At 41.4% G+C, this 17,202-nt stretch overlaps 1 protein-coding gene across 2 annotated transcripts; it reads left to right on the forward strand.

Annotated features, from left to right (window-relative positions):
- Positions 1-15: 15 nt before the first annotated feature.
- Positions 16-16,172, forward strand: TTLL1 (TTL family tubulin polyglutamylase complex subunit L1). 2 transcript variants are annotated; one of them, XM_051772443.1, is made up of 11 exons: positions 16-153; positions 1,251-1,455; positions 3,144-3,276; positions 4,536-4,744; positions 6,497-6,677; positions 7,827-7,961; positions 8,104-8,212; positions 10,513-10,656; positions 12,499-12,585; positions 13,487-13,650; positions 15,024-16,172. In XM_051772443.1, exons 3-11 carry the CDS (start codon positions 3,164-3,166, stop codon positions 15,151-15,153), a joined length of 1,272 nt encoding a protein of 423 aa, XP_051628403.1. In that variant the 5' UTR covers positions 16-153; positions 1,251-1,455; positions 3,144-3,163; the 3' UTR covers positions 15,154-16,172. The 2 variants fall into 2 exon arrangements, with proteins under 2 accessions (XP_051628403.1, XP_051628404.1); XM_051772444.1 differs by lacking the exons at positions 16-153; positions 1,251-1,455 and adding an exon at positions 1,478-2,826.
- The last annotated feature ends 1,030 nt before the right edge of the window (positions 16,173-17,202 follow it).

Below are 17,202 nucleotides of genomic sequence, written 5' to 3' on the forward strand. Positions count from 1 at the left end.
GTGGCCGCTGAGGGGCCGCCCCGCACACGACATGGCGGCCGCGCCATGGCGGCCCCGCCCCGGGAGCGCCGCCGGAAGGGGCGGGGCGATGGCGGCGGCCGGCGGGGACGGCCCGGCCTGAGGGGCAGCGGCGGCCGCGCCTCCCGCCCGCAGGTGAGAGCGGGGCGGCGCGGGGAGGGTCGTGTGTGTCCGTGCCCCCTCCCCGACACCCCCTGCACACGCATTCCCCATCTTCCTCCTCCGTCCTCCTCACCCCTCTGCCCCCCACCACGCACCCTCCCATACACACGCGTCCCCTTTCACCCACCACACGCACTCCCTTCATCCCACACGCTCTCCATTCATCCCACACACCCCCTCCCATTCGCCCCACACATACCCCCATAAACCCCCCGTACACTCCCGTTCACCCCACACACCCACACCCCTATTCACCCCACACACCTCCCCATACACGCCTCCCCTCACACACACCCATACCCCCCCATCCTCCACAGCCCCTCCCCAAACACACACACTCCATTTACCTCACACACATCCCCCATACACTCCATAGCTCCACCCCCATACACCCCACACCTCCACACCCCCATACACCCCCCCAGCCATACACCCCTTCCCATACACCTCACGCACCCACACCCCCCATACACACCCACCCCCCCCCAAAGCTTCCCTTTCCCCTACACCCCACACCCCCATACACCCACCCACCCACTCCCAACACTGTACACCCTCACCCCCCCATACATCCTGCACACACCCCATACCCCCACCCCACCTCCCCCATATACCCCCCATACCCTCATACACCTCACACACCCACCCCCCCATACACACCCCTACACCCCCAACCCCCTCTTCCCCATACACCCCTCACACCCCCATACACCCCACCCCTGCCATACAGCCCCCCACTCCCCTTTTCCCCATACACCCCTCACACCCCCATACACCCCACCCCTGCCATACAGCCCCCCACTCCCCTTTTCCCCATACACCCCTCACACCCCCATACACCTCACCCCTGCCATACAGCCCCCCACTCCCCTTTTCCCCATACACCCCTCACACCCCCATACACCTCACCCCTGCCATACAGCTCCTCACTCCCATAGACACCCCCCCCTTCCCCATACACCGTCTCCACAGCCCTCCATACACCCCCCACACCCTCATACCCCCCTCATGCCCATACCCATACACCCACAGTACACCTCACACCCCCCCCATCGACATCTCTGTTGCAGCCTTGGGCTCCTCCTTATCCCTGACACTTGGGGAATCTCCCGACCCCCTCTGAGAGAATCTCCTGACTGCTTCGGCCAAACTGGATTTTCCAGTAAGGAGCTCCACAGCCAACCACACAGGGACGTTTTTGTGCTGTCAGAAGGACATGGAGCTGGCTGGGCCAGGTGCCTGCACGGCTTAACTTATATTTTGCAGTGTGGAAAGGTAAGTCTGCCATCAGCACAACCAGCTTCTGGTGGTGATGACCTGGTTATCTGGAATACCTAGTTTGCAGATCAGAGGATTCCTGCAGAAAACTATGCTTGTTAAAATTATACCGCTGAAAATAAGAAAGATTTTGCCACGACTTAATATGTTATTTCTTTGTGCGCCTTTGTTGGTGGGTTTGTTGGTGGAAGATTTTATTCACAGGCCCCTTAAGCATCAATCTGAGATGACCAAACTATCTGCAGAAACTAAGGAGGAATTCTCAGTCTGCTGTTTGTATTGTTATCCTTTTAGTCCTCCTATAGCAGGAGGGATCTGTAAGGCCTAAATTTCCCAAAACAGGAAAAGAATGGCAAACTTGTGATTTTTCTTTTTTGTTTCTGGTGGAAGTTATCTTCAATGTTTAGCCTTCCTGTGTGTGAATCTTCTGCTGGATTGTTTCTGGCTTCTGAAATCAAGCACAGTGCAGCCTCTGGGAGTCAACATAACTTCTCCCTGCTACCACAGAATCCACTTGCTGGATCAGGACATGGAATCTCTCAGGGTTCCTTGCCATAGGATGTGTAGCAGGTGTTGCTGATCCCTGAGCTTTTAAAACCACGACGAGGTGGTGTGTGGCACTAGTGAGTCACTGATGGTGGATCCTACACACTTCAGTACAAATAAAGGAATCCCTTTGTTCCATTTCCTTTTGTTTTGGTGGTATCTGGAAGGCCCAGGGAGAGATCATGACCTTGCAGAACTGAGCACACACAAAAACACAGACCCAGAGCCTTCATGTGCTCTTTTCTGTCTAAGCTTGATTTCAAATCAGTTTGCCAACAGGAATAAAAATAAATGTGTCTGAAACTCTGTAAAATCGGAGTTTAATAGTAAACATTTCTGCCCTGTGGGATTTGTCTGTATAAATAGTCTGTGGGGGAGCACTATATAATGGGTTATACCTCCTAGAAAGAAAGGAACTGTAGGGGCTGTGCTTGCTGGGAATTGTACATCTCCATATAGAGTCCTGGAAACTGAAAACCCCTTGAATTCCAGTCCAGTGTCTTACTTGCAGAAATTATATTCCTTACATTCATTACTCACTTGCACTAATTAAATTGCAACACTTAGCAAAGGTGATTTTATGTTTTAATTTTCTTTTCAGTGGAAAATCGTCTGTGGAAGAGGCAGTAGATGGTGTTAAGTGTGTGTGTGTGTGTGTGTTTGTGTAATAATCCCACTCCTTTGCATGGTTTTTGTTCTGGGGAGAGAGTCTGCCTTTGGCTCCAAGAGATTTCCTTCGGAATTAGGATTGCCCTGCAGCAGATTTCTGTGAAGCACGGCCAGAATGATCCAGCGATCCTGACAAAAGGCTGCTCCGGGCCGGTGAGATCCCATGTGGAAAGTGACCCCTGGTGTCAGGAGCTGAAAGGCAGCTCAGAAACACTGCTCAGGTTCGGGGAAATCCTGCCGCCAGGGTTTAACGAGATCAGCTTCCAGGTCCCTGTAACTCCTGTCCTTGTGTGCAGTTGTCCTGTTGAGAAATGCAGGGTTTCACTCTGAACCTGAGGTACTGTTTCCCTTGATTTTTAAATTAACATATCTATGTGGAAGTGGTTTCTATGTGCCTGTTCTGCTCTGACTTTCCTGTGTCCTCCCCCCTATTTTCAGCTTCACATCCCTAAACTTTTATTTACCAACAGGTTGATCCTGCTTTGGGATAATGGCAGGAAAAGTGAAGTGGGTGACTGACATAGAAAAATCTGTTCTAATAAACAACTTTGAGAAAAGAGGGTGGATTCAAGTGGCAGAAAACGAAGACTGGAATTTTTATTGGTAAGTACGTTACAAATGCCAGTTTCTAACTTTGTGAAGCATTTTAGTGTCTTATGTCAATACCGTAAATAATAAAGCAAAATACATATTGAACAATGAAAGGTGCAGAAATTAGAACTGATTTTTTTGTCTGCAGTAAGCAGAATTTTTCCTTTTCAGTTGGAGGGAATTTGTGGCTTCAGGGGAGTCTTTGAATGTATCTTTTCCCAACATTTTCTGACGACACAACATAAGCAAAATAACCCAAGAGTACACAGTTGCAATATACAATAAAATACTGGTTTGCCCATGTTATGGAGGCTTGCCCTGTAACCAGAGTCCACTTTATTATTTAATAATAAATGCCTTGTACTGTCCTTCTCCTTCATGATAATGATTTATGTGCAGACTGATTTTTCAACATTTCAATCCTGAGAGTGAATGTGAAATTAGATCAAGATTCTGCTGAAAGGAGGGGAGTAAATAGTCTGCCTTCTTATTTGGTATTTATCTGATATAAGACCACTAAATGCTGTCCTACAATGCAGTAATCTGTTAATTGGCAGAAACAGCACTCTTTAGATAAACCAAACAATTTATAATGTCCCTTTCAAATACAGCAGAATGGCAGTTTGTGCTGCCAAATGTTCCTGTTGTGAACCACTTATTTAAATGGGCAGGAATCTGGTACTAATCTGCCCATGCCTTTGGAATGCAGTTGGGGGGAGTGGGGGAACACTCATGGAAGTTGTTGTGTGACTGGTTGGTTTGGGTTTTTTTTTCCTTTCTGAAATGATAATGTTTCAGGTTGATGGCTTTCAGGGAATATTCTTAAATTTTCACTGTGAGACATCTAAGACTGAAAATTCTTGGCATCTATGTCCCTGCTCCTATCCTCTGTGGAAAATGTGGGAGATAACTGATTTGATGACTTTGTCCTAGGCTTCTGTAGCATTTGGGGGCACTTCAGTCATTTTTAGGCCCTGCTGGGGCTTGACCTGACTATCAACAAGCCAGAGAGTCCAGTAGGGGCAGTTTGTCATCTTCCTGTCCTCACTTTCGGGAGTAGTAGAGGGACTGATAAAACCTCCAGCTGGATTTAATTTGCTTTGCAAATAGAATTTCAGGATATGTTGGACTGGCACTGCAGCAAAATACTATACTATAAAGAGAAACAAGAGAAAGAAAAGATGAAGAAATTGGGGCAAAACCGTTTCTACTTTGTCCTCCTGGGTTGTGTTTCTTGGGAGAAATAATTGGGTGCCTGTCCTTGCTTTCAGGATGAGCGTGCAAACCATCAGGAATGTTTTCAGTGTGGAAACTGGATACCGCCTCTCTGATGACCAGATTGTCAATCACTTCCCAAACCACTATGAGCTGACCAGGAAAGATCTGATGGTAAAGAATATCAAGAGATACAGGAAAGAGCTTGAGAAAGAAGGAAGTCCTCTTGCAGAAAAAGATGAAAATGGGAAATACATTTATTTGGGTGCGTTGTTCTCATTGTCAGTTTGTCTTTTTTTTTACATAGTCAATAACCTGGAGTTGATCCAGCTTTTCTGAACCTCTGGAGTGTTAGAACATTGAAGTGACTACCTTGAAATTATCTGTTCCTGTCAGGGAAAAAAAAAAAAAAAGTGCACTTTGTCCTAAAATTGTTTGATGATTTCTGCAAACCCAACACCCTTCCCTCTGCATCATCCCCTTTTCCCTCCCCTCAAACCTGGAGCACGAGGAAACACAGGAATAGGGAAAGTGATTCAAACAGTAGCAGTGAATGTTTCCTAGGAAATACTGTATTTTCAAAGCTTTTCACAAACCTTGCTTTGAAGGATAATATTTGACAAATTGAGAGGAATAGAGGGAACTTGTTGAAGTAGAGACAAAGCAGGAATAAAGATTGAACATTTCCTTGATTCCCTGTTGTATTCCCACAGCACTAAGCCACACTTCCTCCACAGTGTTACTACTCAAGGAGAAGCACAAATTCAGTTTGGATGCATGGAATTTAGTTTTGTTTTAATTTTTAGGCTTAGTTTTTGTAAGTAATAAGGTCCTTAAAAACACTGAGCTTAATAGTGCAGCATTATCTGAAGCAACATTGGGTGAAGTGGTAGTGAAATTATTATTTTTAAATGTGAGGGTGCAGAACTAGATTTGTGGCTAGGATTACTGTGGGGGTGTGTGGGAGTCTAGAGGATGGATGGGTTGGATTTTTGTTGGGTTTGATTCATTTTTGGGGTTTTAAAATTATTTTGAAGAGGGAAAATTGCAGGATTGAGGTATTTTGCAGTAAAATTAGTGGTGGAACCAAAGGGCCCTGGTACTTCATATGATACAGGGTTGCAGTTTCTTTAACTCAAAAGTGAAAAACCATTATCTGAAAATCTTATACTGGAGCAAAAACTAAAATAAACTTTTGCAGAAGGGCTCTGGACAGAACTGAATGAACAAACACTTCAGAGGAGAAATTTGGGAGAAGTTTGAGAACAAAGAAAAACCCAACAAAATAAAAAGAAAGCCAGACTAAAAAAAAAAACAAACAAAAAACAACCAAGAACCCCCAAACTAAACCAAGAATAAATCAGGAATGAGGAGAGTTGGTTTGGGGGTCAGAAAGCATCAAAGTGAAACAGATGGGAATGTGTGGAGTTGATTTACATCTTGGGAAAGTGAAATGAAAACTCTTCATATCCATGTAAGAAAGAAGCAGTTCTTTATGGATGGAAGTGAAGATAATCTGATAGCAAAAAGGGAAAAGTGCTTTTCTGTAGGTTTCAGTAATCATGGTAAAACTGATTGTGGGAGAAAATAAGAATAACTCGTGGGGGTTACATGGAAATTAAAATTCCACATCCAAAGAGGAGGCAACATCAACATTCACATTTTTGCCTGCACAGGAGATGATAAGTTGGTTAATGGAATGGTGAAATTTTGATTAAGCTGAAATGATATCTAGTACTTTAATTTCACAGCATATAAACAGAAGAAGAAAACTGATTAACCTGAATTAGAATCTGTTAATATGAAGGTGGCATCATATAATATTTTGCAATTGTTTAAGTAAAAAAGTAGAATTTAAATGGGATAAAAAACAATGTGAGTCCTAATGAAGGTGGGTCATGTCAGACTGGAAAATTTAAAAGACAGAACCTTTTTTCCCCCATCTCTATGTGTCAATAACCTTATCAGATATACTGTCCTTAATTGTGCACCTTTCTCTTTTCCCCCCTTAACTCAGATTTTGTTCCTGTGACTTTTATGCTTCCTGCCGATTATAATCTCTTTGTTGAAGAATTCAGGAAGAATCCCTCCAGCACTTGGATTATGAAACCTTGTGGCAAAGCCCAAGGGAAAGGGATATTTCTAATCAATAAGCTCTCCCAGATTAAAAAATGGTCTCGAGACAGCAAAACATCTTCGTAAGTTCTTAAAACCTTAAAGCCTTCATTGTATTTTCTGTAATCAGGTGAACCACATCAACACTCTGATTGTCTGATGCATGGGAAAAGTATTCCATGATTGTTGTTGCTTTGTCATTATATACTTAGGTTTGCATTTAATCTCAGTTGTTATCTGGCTTCCTCCTTCAGCAGGACTTGTTTTGGCATGAGGAGGTGCAGAGAACTGTACAAGTAACTATTCTTTATAAAAATGCTCTCAGTGTTGGGGGTGGGAGGGAAAACTGCACAGAAATAAATTGTTCTGCTTCATAGTATTAAATAACAGGAAGCAAGAGAAAAATCTTCCTCTCAGCAATTTCAGTAATTATTTAATATGTATTAAATCACTTTCTAAGTTAGTACGAAGGAATAATGGATTTATATGAAGTAAATACATTGTCCTTTTGGAACAGAAAATAATACACCTCATGTTGATGAAACAGTTTAGCAATCTATGCTCTTCTCTACTAGGAGAAGTTTTGATCACACAACTAATGTTAAGTTTTGTTCCTGTGATCAAGTGACTGGCTGAATACCACTTGAGTATTTGTTTCCCTGTTGGACTTGGAATCTGAGGAATGTCACAGTCTGAAAGTTACCTCAGCTTTTCACAGTGGTTTGCAGTTGCACACCAAGCATAAATGCAGATATTCTGGTGGTGTAAGACCTTGAATAAGGAAGGTAATGTACTGTGTGCCCTTTGCTTGTCTGAACCATGCCAAGCTCTAAATCCTCTCTGAGGAAAAGACTGGCTTGTAGAGCTGCATTTGGAATGGCTTGGTCAGCTACAGTGTTAACTTCAAAACTAGGTTTAAATGGTTAATTCATATGGGTCAATTTTATTTTTATATACATATATAAATACACCAACTTTTTGAGAGATATATATGTATGCACACATACACATATATACACACATTAACTTTTATACATATATATATCTACACCAGCATTTTTGGTGTTTAGTGCCTGATACCAAGTGTGTGTTGTCAACCACCACAATTTTACACGTTGTCTTGGCAAAAGATGCTAGATTTCAGTCAATTCAAAAATTTACAGAATACTTCTAAAGAAGAAAAAAAAAAAGACTTACTGGATTGTATTGCAAACATGACTTGTGTTTTTCAGGTTCGTGTCCCAGTCTTCCAAAGAAGCCTATGTGATTTCACTCTACATCAACAATCCCTTGCTTATTGGGGGAAAGAAGTTTGACCTCCGTCTGTATGTTTTAGTATCTACCTACCGTCCTCTGCGGTGTTACATGTAAGTTTGTATACATTTGTATTTTGTTTTGGGACAGTGCCTGAAGCAGTCAAAATAATGTTGGGCTTCTTGCTGAAAAGAAGTTTTAACAGGCAGGTGGTAATTGTTGGGCTTTAACACATTTTAATGGCTTTTTTTCAAGGTATAAACTTGGATTTTGCCGGTTTTGCACAGTAAAATACACCCCAAGCACCAGTGAACTGGACAACATGTTTGTACATCTCACAAATGTTGCCATTCAGAAACATGGGGTAAGTGTTCTTAGGTACTCTTTTGTAGCAAGACTGATCTCTTAAATTGCCCCAGAAACTTGGAATTAAAAGGTTTTGTTGTATTTTTCGTGACCTTGCAACTAAAGTGCCTCAACTTGCACTTACAAATAAATAAATTTTGGAAGACTGGAGATCAAAAGTGTGCAAGATAATGAGTTGCAGCTCTGTAATAGGCTGTGATATGTTCAGCAGTTGAGAGCAAGGGTGTGCTTCCAGTCTCTTTCCATTTAAATGTTAATATGCTCACTTAGGGATTGAGCAATGAACTTAATGGTGCTTGGTTCATGTGGGTTTGTGCTTTACAGCAGTGCTTTAATATCTCCTTCCTGATCTCTGCGTGCTGCCTGGCCAGCTGGTGGCTTCCTCTTGCCTGGACAGAGATGGAGTTCTGCCTGCACAACAGTCCTGTCCTGGGATTTGCCACTGATACTCATAAACCACCTGGAAACACAGTAGCTCTGGCAGCACATCCCTGTGTCCCAGTGGGCTGAGGTTCAGCAGTGGGGAGGAAGGGCTGCTGGGTCAGGGGTGACCTGGCGTTTCTGTCGGTGCTACAAACATTTCATTGCTCAGCTGCTGATTTGGGAAGTGCTTTAAACACATCGTGGTCTGCCAGGGCACACTGAGAATTAGTTATGGTATGAAAGCAGGTCCCACACAACTCAGAGAATAAATCCTGGTGCTGTTCTCAGTAGCAGTGAAGAGGTGAGGCATGTGATATGTTGCCTCTCCTGTTATTATGCACCCTTCCATCTTCTCTACCCGTCAGAGAATGGCCTTCAAAGTTTTTCCCCAATAAAAGCAGCAGTGAAAGTGGTGGTGAGGTCATTTTGAGAGAATAAAGAACAGGAATGGGTATGGAAGGAGCAGCCTAAAAATGTGGAATCGTTGCTAGAATATTTGAAAAGCTTTTCCTAAATTGTAAACCCCTGATATCTGTTGAGTTTTGCAGACAGGCATAAGAGGAGTTTAATGTAAAGCCATCCTGTTTGTTCTTCTGTTTTATATGTGCCTGTAACTTGGGAGGCACTTAGGCTGTACAGTTTTAGTCTTCTAAAACTCTGCCTAATTTGAGCTGTCAAGTAATTTGTCAGAATTATGATGAGGTCTGGAAAAACTCTTCTAAGTTCTGGCTGTTAATCTCCACTCTAAGCCTTGTGTGAACCACAGACTTCCAGTGTGTTTGTACCCTACAAGCTCATGTGAAAACATCCCTGATTTGAAAAGGGTGCAAATCAGTATTGGGAGAGGGAAAGGGTAAAATTAAGGAAGGAGGGTAAGTCAGAATACCCATTGTGATATTTCTGCTGGAAAATACAGTTCTAAGTCATTATTCACTGCATGTGCAATACAAGCAAAGCAGCAATAATTCTTATGCTTAATTATTTTCACTCAGTGATCTCCTGTGTAGCCTGCAATATCCTACATTTTTTTAATGTCTTTGATTAAACAACTGTGATTGTGCAATGAAATGATCTGAGGAGAACCTTTATAAAGGAGCAAAGCAGTTTTCCTGGGAGTTACCTGAGGGCTGAACGTGTGTCTTTCCATCAGTGTGAACACTCTCTCTTTGCACTGGTCTTTGCATTTAAAGAGAAATAATGCAGAGCCTTGACAGCCTCTGAAAAGACAAATATAAGGTGTCCTCCTGTTTTTCCCTGTCCACTTTCAGTAACAGCAGGGATTTTGTACTGAATTACTTGAAAAATTAACTTTTAAAAACAATTTGGGTGTCATTTGTTTCCCTGTCTTCTTGAATGTAACTGTTGTCAGTTAAGAAGTCTGCTAAGAAGAGACCATGTTTGCCTTGTGGGGAACAGACAAGTCCTATTTTAAATGAATAAACACAGACAAGCACTTTCAAGTGCTGCATTTAAAAACAGCCAACTTCAGTGAAATTTAGCTATTGCTCCCTTAATTGTTTCTCCCTTTTCCCCAGAGGAGGAAAACATTCAATTCTTTCCTTTCACATTTTAAGACTTACATTTCTAAATCTTAAATCACGTCTTCCTCTAAAACTGTCAAAGTACCCGTTGTTTTTTAATTCTAAGAAAGATTTGTTACTTGATTTGCAATGTGAGATATCAGCATATATAATAAAAACAGTTGTCTCTGCAGAAGGCAGTTCAAAGTAAAGCTGCAAGAACAATTTGCCAAGTTTCTTTTTAGAGCAATACTTTCATGTAGCTATAAGAGTGGACTTTTTGTGTGAATGAAAAAAAAAAACCTGCTGAGCCACTTCAAAGGCTTAGACTGAATGAACTCCTTAAACTCTTCAGGATGATTACAACCACATCCATGGGGGGAAGTGGACAGTGAGTAACTTAAGGCTGTACCTGGAGAGCACCCGTGGAAAAGAAGTCACCAACAAGTTATTTGATGAAATCCACTGGATAATTGTGCAGTCCCTGAAGGCCGTGGCGGTGAGTACTGTCCCTGCAGTGCTGCCAGCTCAGCACTAGGGCTGCAGGCTTCTCAGAGCCACCAAAGGGAGTTTGCCAGCAAAATCCCCCAGTGTGTCTGCTGCTGTTTGAGTGATGGTGTTGGTGCTGGTTTCTGCAGTGCTGTCTTCTCTTGATTTCTCTGAGAATCTTGGGTGGGTGAGCTATCTGCCTGTGTTTGAAGGAGTGGGTAAATCTCTTTCCTGGAGGGCTTTGTGAACTATTTAATATGACTTGATGCTGCCCTTGTGAATAGGATTAAGTTCTGCCAAGATGTGTGATGTCATTGCAGCAATAACAAATGTGTCAAGGAAAAAAATACCTCTGGAGGACAATTCAGCAGAGAAAACCTCAGGCTATTAGTTCATCAGAGTTACATAACCTACTTTCACCTCTTTTATACACAAGTCACGTAGTTATAATGAACTTTTATTAAAAAAAAAAAAGATAGAAGAAACAACCAGTCCTCTGCTTGAGTGACTTTGTGGTGTTTGGGTAACATCCTGTGATAACTTCAGAGAGCAGGTATTGCTCTGGGGGTCACCTGGGGTAACTGAAGAGCCCAGGGGTGCCAAGGACTCTCCTGTTCCCAAGTGCATTGTCTTGTCCTCTGTTTTGGGTTGGTCCTGGCACTGCTGTGAGCTGAGTCAGCTCTCTGACAAATTGCTCCCTTGCTTTATTGATGGGTTTAGTGTCCTGCCAGTGCAATGAGCTGAGTCATGGAAGGAGCAGAACACCAGACTCAGCACGAGGAGGAGGGACAAGGTCACACAGCAAGGAGCAGTGGGAGGTGGGGAAGCTCGGCTTAACTTGGCCTCTGCTGGGCAATCCTATTTGGAAACAGTTGGGAGAGCAAAAGGGATTAAATCCAATGATAGCAGAACCTTAGAAGAGAAGAGAAGAGAAAAGGTGCTGAGAGTGACTGAGCATGAAATTTGTTGGTCCTCTGACTTTTTGACAATGGCAGATGTAATGAGATGCTTGTTCCTCCTTCCCTCTTTCAGTCCCTGAAGAACTGAAAAGCTCTCATTATTTGTTTTGGGGAAAACATCTCCCTAACCTGTTACTAAGGTTTCTCTAAAAGATCTGATGAGATTTGCATAGAAGAAGAGTCTTACTGTGCCCACTGCAAATGTTGAGCAGGTGCTGGAAAGCTCCTGATTCTCTAGAGGATCAGCCAAGCACGACTTGTTCCTTGGTCTCTCCTGGCTTTGGGGTTATAGTTGGCTTGAGCTAATTATAATTTAAAAAGGTATCTTGGAATTGCTTGACCTAAAGTCTCTTCATAGTTGCAGCAGCAGGATAAAAGAAATGTTTTTGAATGAGTCTTCTTTTCCTAAATTTTAAAGAATTTGTGAAGCTGTAAATTTTCAAAGTTCCTCTTTTCTCCTGATGTGTGCAGGCTTTAAATGTTGTTACTGCTTTTGCAAAATATGCAAACACTTATTTTTACATTGGAAACATAATGGAAAGTTAATGTAACTTCATACTTGGCATCAGTGCAATCATTAGTATTGAAACATTTGCTTACAGCTTGGGGAAAAAGAAGGCAATCCTGGACTTAGTAGTTGGGAGAAAAAAAGGGATTTAAACCAATGTTAGCAGAACCTTTAGAGAGAAGAGAAAAGAAAAAGTATTGAGAATGATTAAGCATGTGATTTGCTGGTCCTCTGTCTTATATCAGCTTATATCAGTTACAGCACTGAAAACCAATGTAGAAGATTCACATTGTCATCACATTGTAGCAAACAAAGTGTGTAATCAGGTTACTTATTGAATTGTTGATTTTAATGCATATTTTTGTCTTTTCCTTTTTTTTTTTAGCCTGTAATGAATAATGATAAACACTGCTTTGAGTGCTATGGGTATGATATTATCATTGATGACAAGCTGAAACCCTGGCTAATTGAGGTAAAGTTGCATGAAATACAGGAAAAAACTCCCTTCTCATTTCACAGGAAAAAAACTAAGTAGATTTCAGTGTAGTCTTTCCTCTTTTTAAACAATGTTTTTTGTTCTTTCATTAGTGGATTAAGAAAAATGATAGAAAGTGCAATGGGCCATGTGATGACCAAATTGGTGTTTCTGTGTTTTAAATCCAGTGCATCAATACAGTTGGACTTAAGAATGTTAGCAGTTAGATAGTGTAGCTGTAAAATTGGCATTGGCTTGATGGAGCATAACATCAAATGAAGTTTTTTTAACATTAAATTTTAAGTTTTAGATGGTGTCAGTTTAGTGCTTCAAACAGAGAACATGGATGTGTTTTTCCAGCTCAAAATTTCACAGAATCACGGAATATTCTGAGTTGGAAGGGACCCACAAGGATCATCAAGTCCAGCTCTTAGGGGAGTGGCCCAGACAGGGATCAAACCCACAGCCTTGGCTTTATTAGCACCCTACTGCAACCAACAGGGGAGAGCTCAGATTAAGAACTTAAATAAAAGCTGTTTACTTAGAAGAGACCCCTGGGTTTCTGTGTGTAACAGTGAACTGGGCAGATTTTAAGTACTGAAATTTATGGGGTTTGTAACCATGTAAACTTAGTTTAAAAAAAAAAATCTCTGTCTTGTCTGATTCACCCTAGTGATCTCATCTGAATAAAAATCTCCAGGCTGACACTGCAGTGGTGTGGTACTTTCCTTTTTAAGTAAAAAGAGAAATTCCCAGTGGGGGGATTCCTTCCAGTGTCTGAGGAACTGAGATGTGCTTTGAGTCTTCCCCTGTAGAACACACAGTCATCACAGATGCACTTTGGAGAACTTTATACCACCCAAAAGATTGATGCTGGCTTTATTTTTGTCCTTTGTAGGTCAATGCTTCCCCTTCCCTCACTTCCAGCACTGCTAATGATCGGATCCTGAAGTATAATCTGATTAATGACACCCTCAACATTGCTGTGCCTAACGGGGAGATTCCTGACTGTAAATGGAATAAATCTCCACCAAAGGAGGTCCTTGGCAATTATGAAGTCTTGTAAGTTTTGTCAGTGTTTTATATTGTGGTTTTCTGTCACCTCACTCTTCTTTTCATGTGTAATGTAGACCAAAGAGAGAAGGTGAACTTCATTCTGGAGGGAAAAATAGGCATAAAGTACCACTTCATGTCTTTGGAGCTGCAGTGGTGACATTGGAGGTGGGAGGAGTTGTCTCACCTCATGTCCAGAGAGAATGTTGTCTGATAAGCCCCTGATTGCACCTTCTGAGCTTCCAGCAGCCAGATTTGAGGGACAGAAAGAGAATGTTTGTCTTCTCCATGTGTAGGACTGTAATTGTATTGAGGGTAATAGATGGTAGTTAAATAGATAAAATAGTTATTTCATGCAAATTTTGTCCCAGTTCACAGAAGTAGTGCTTCTTGACTCCTGTAATTCATGGATGTAACAATAAATAAATTTGTCAGATACTTTTTAAATTCCTCCATCTGTATTATAAGGAGAGAAATGAGTTACATACATGGTAGCAGTGAATATCCATAAAATAGTGTAACTAAGTATATATATTTTGATTGTCCTACACAATATTATAGTATTATCTTTTGTTAATTACAATCTATAGCTAAATTCTGCTTGGAATTTGCATAGCAGCTGAGAGGTCAGTGTATACTGAGTTATATACTTACCTAAGTGTATAACTCAGTATACTTAGATAACTCAGTATATAGAATTATCTGAGGCCATAGATATTAAAGGGATATTATAAGATATTTAAAAGGTATTTTATATAGATATATGAAAAGGTATTACACAGATATATTAAAAATTATATAGGTTTATTAAAAATATTTTAGGTATTGTAAAGGCTTAGCTATTTAAAGAACTACTCATCACTGTGGTGAAGTGTTGCCAAATCCATGTTGTCAAATGCATTTAATTTAATCACATGGTTGCTCAGTTCACCTCATTCTTTCCCTTCTCACTCTCTGATGCAAAGGTGGGGTTTTTAACACTGCAGCTAAAAATCCTCCCTTTGAAGCAACAGCTTAAGACTTTATTTAACTGGCAGCAGCCTCGTGTTCTGCTTAACCACAGAGACCTGCAGAAGTACATGGGAAATTTCACAAGCACAAAATTTCACAAGCTCAGGAGTTTTAACTAAAGCTACCAGATGGTTTGTGTTTCTTTCAAAACGCAGCTCAAGGTATTTCAGATGGTCTGTGTTGTAAAATCACGTGTATTTCATAGAATCAGAGGTGCATGTCATACCACGCAGGCACAACGCTGTGTGTGGGACAGCTTGTGTTCAGTTTCAGGGCTAGACATTAAGCAAAATAGAATATAAAAATAGAATAGAGAGGACTTGCTTTTGCCTGTGCAGCAGGAGCAGGCACTGAACTTGTCTCATTTCCAGGTATGATGAGGAGATGGCACAGAGTGATGGGCCCGAGCGGGACCCGAGGGGTCGCTCTGGGCAATCCACTGGAGCCAAAGGAAGTCGTGCAAGGGATTTAGGAAAGCCTGTCCTGACCACCTGGAAGTGATAACAGGAAAAACAGCTGCACTCCTGGTAGGAGGATATCACGAATAAAACAGCAGTTTTACAACAGGTGCCTGTGTTTTGCTGCCCTGCGTGTAGGAAATACTAAAGGAGACTAAACAGCCTTTGAAAAGAAGTGAAACAAACATTCAAAACCCAGGAACTTTACTAGGTGAACACTGGCTTGATTGTTATTACAACAATATATGTATAGTGTGTATGTATATATAATAATATTTATATAATTTGTATAAACTGATATTCTCTTGGTAATGATTAAGAACTTCCTGTATAAAGGTGGCAACTCCAAATATGCATTCTGAAAGAAACTCTTTGCTGTGCTGGGTATTATTTATTTCCTCCAGCAGCTCCCTGTAATAAATAAGCTGTGGATTCTCTAAAAGGGTGAGAGAGGTAAGTGTTAACATTGTCATGATGGTGGTTCAGATTCTTGTAGTAAAAGAAGAGCAAATAGAAAAAATTGGGAATACATGCACTTGAGGCTAATGTCAGTCAATGCAGCTAATGATTAAGAAATTGGAAAGGAGCTCTTTATATGCTGAGGGTTGGGGGTTTTTATTTCCTTTAAGTGTTCTGAGCTTCTAATTGTTTGAAGGTAGAAAGCTTGGTGGACTGAGGGAGTGTTTCAATGGTATGTGGATGGTATATTGATTATTTCACTAGCCATTAATGTTTGTTTTGAGATGATGCACGTCCGTGGAAAAACAGACAGAACAACCACATACTGTGATAAATCTCATTGCTTGAAGCTGATGGTAAATCTTTATTTGCACCAGAACCTCTTAGTGTATTTATGCATGTATATAAGTCAAATATCTGTGTATTTTTATATATTTTATGTGTGCTCTAATGAAAATACTGTTGCACATGGCGAGCTATTTCTGGTAGCTTTGATAACAACAGTTGTGTTGATTAGCTGCCAAAGCATAGAGCAAAAGATAAAAATGGGTGTTTCAGTTCTTCTAACAGCAGAGCAGATAAATAAACTAGTTGAATCTGTGATTGCTGAGAGTTGTAAATGTCCATGGAGCCATAAATTTGACCTCTCCCCAAAGTTTTTAGTTTCTTGAGCACATAAAACAGACCTCTTTGCTTGCTATTGAAGGTCCTTCTAGCAGAGGGCAGGAAACTGTGGTCTTTGGGACAGCTGGTGCTGATGACTCTTCAGTCTGAACACAGGGCAGAGGGCAGATGTGGGCTGGGCTCACCAGTAACACCCTTACACATAGGCTGGGATTCATCCTTGCAATGAAGAATGGAATATGGGGACTGAGTCACTCCAAGTGTAATCTTGGTCTTCATTGGTCTTGTATGTTCCATTAAAGACCAAAATCCAGCTGATTCATCAGACTCCAATCTTCTCACTGGCCTCTGCAAAAGCACATTCTAGTTGGCTCTTGAAATAAGGCTGAGAAAAGATGATCCCTGCAGGGTAGTAAAGCTCATCTAAATTCCAGGTCTCACATATTTTTGGGGTTGGGATCTTCTGGTTTTGCTTAGGGTTTTTTATTGGGTTTTTCTTCTTTTGTTTTTTTGGGGGGTTTTTTTGGTTGGGTTGCTTTTTTTTTTTTTTTTTTGTTTGGTTGGTTTTTTTTAGTTCCTAACTGTGACTCCTGCTTGCATATTTGAACCTTGACAGGTGAGTAGATGTGTTAATCATCAGCAGTGTTGTTTTAATTACATGATATTTAGTGGGCAGATGTTTCCAGTTTTACCCCCAACTGCCTGTCAGGGGTAAAGTGGGAAGTAGTGGCAGCCTTAGGAACTATGAGACTGTAGTAAATAGGATTTTATACTCATAACATACCAACTGAGCTGCAGTGACTTTCAGTCTCGCTTTTGGGAAGGCTTAAAGTGAAAGCAAAACTAGGATTTATTGCTGTGGAAGGCTTTGGAGACTTAATCCAGGGGATACTTTCAGATGTAATTTCACTGATGGTAATAATCTTGGTCCTGATCTAAATAATCTTGTTCTTTCAAACTAGTTTGTCAGGTGGTAACCCTGTGTTGTGTTATTACAGTGAGTTCAGTC

The sequence above is a fragment of the Manacus candei genome, unplaced genomic scaffold, assembly GCF_025592945.1.
Source record: "Manacus candei isolate 608988 ecotype Guabito, Panama unplaced genomic scaffold, ASM2559294v1 h1tg000153l, whole genome shotgun sequence".
NCBI classification, from domain to species: domain Eukaryota; kingdom Metazoa; phylum Chordata; class Aves; order Passeriformes; family Pipridae; genus Manacus; species Manacus candei.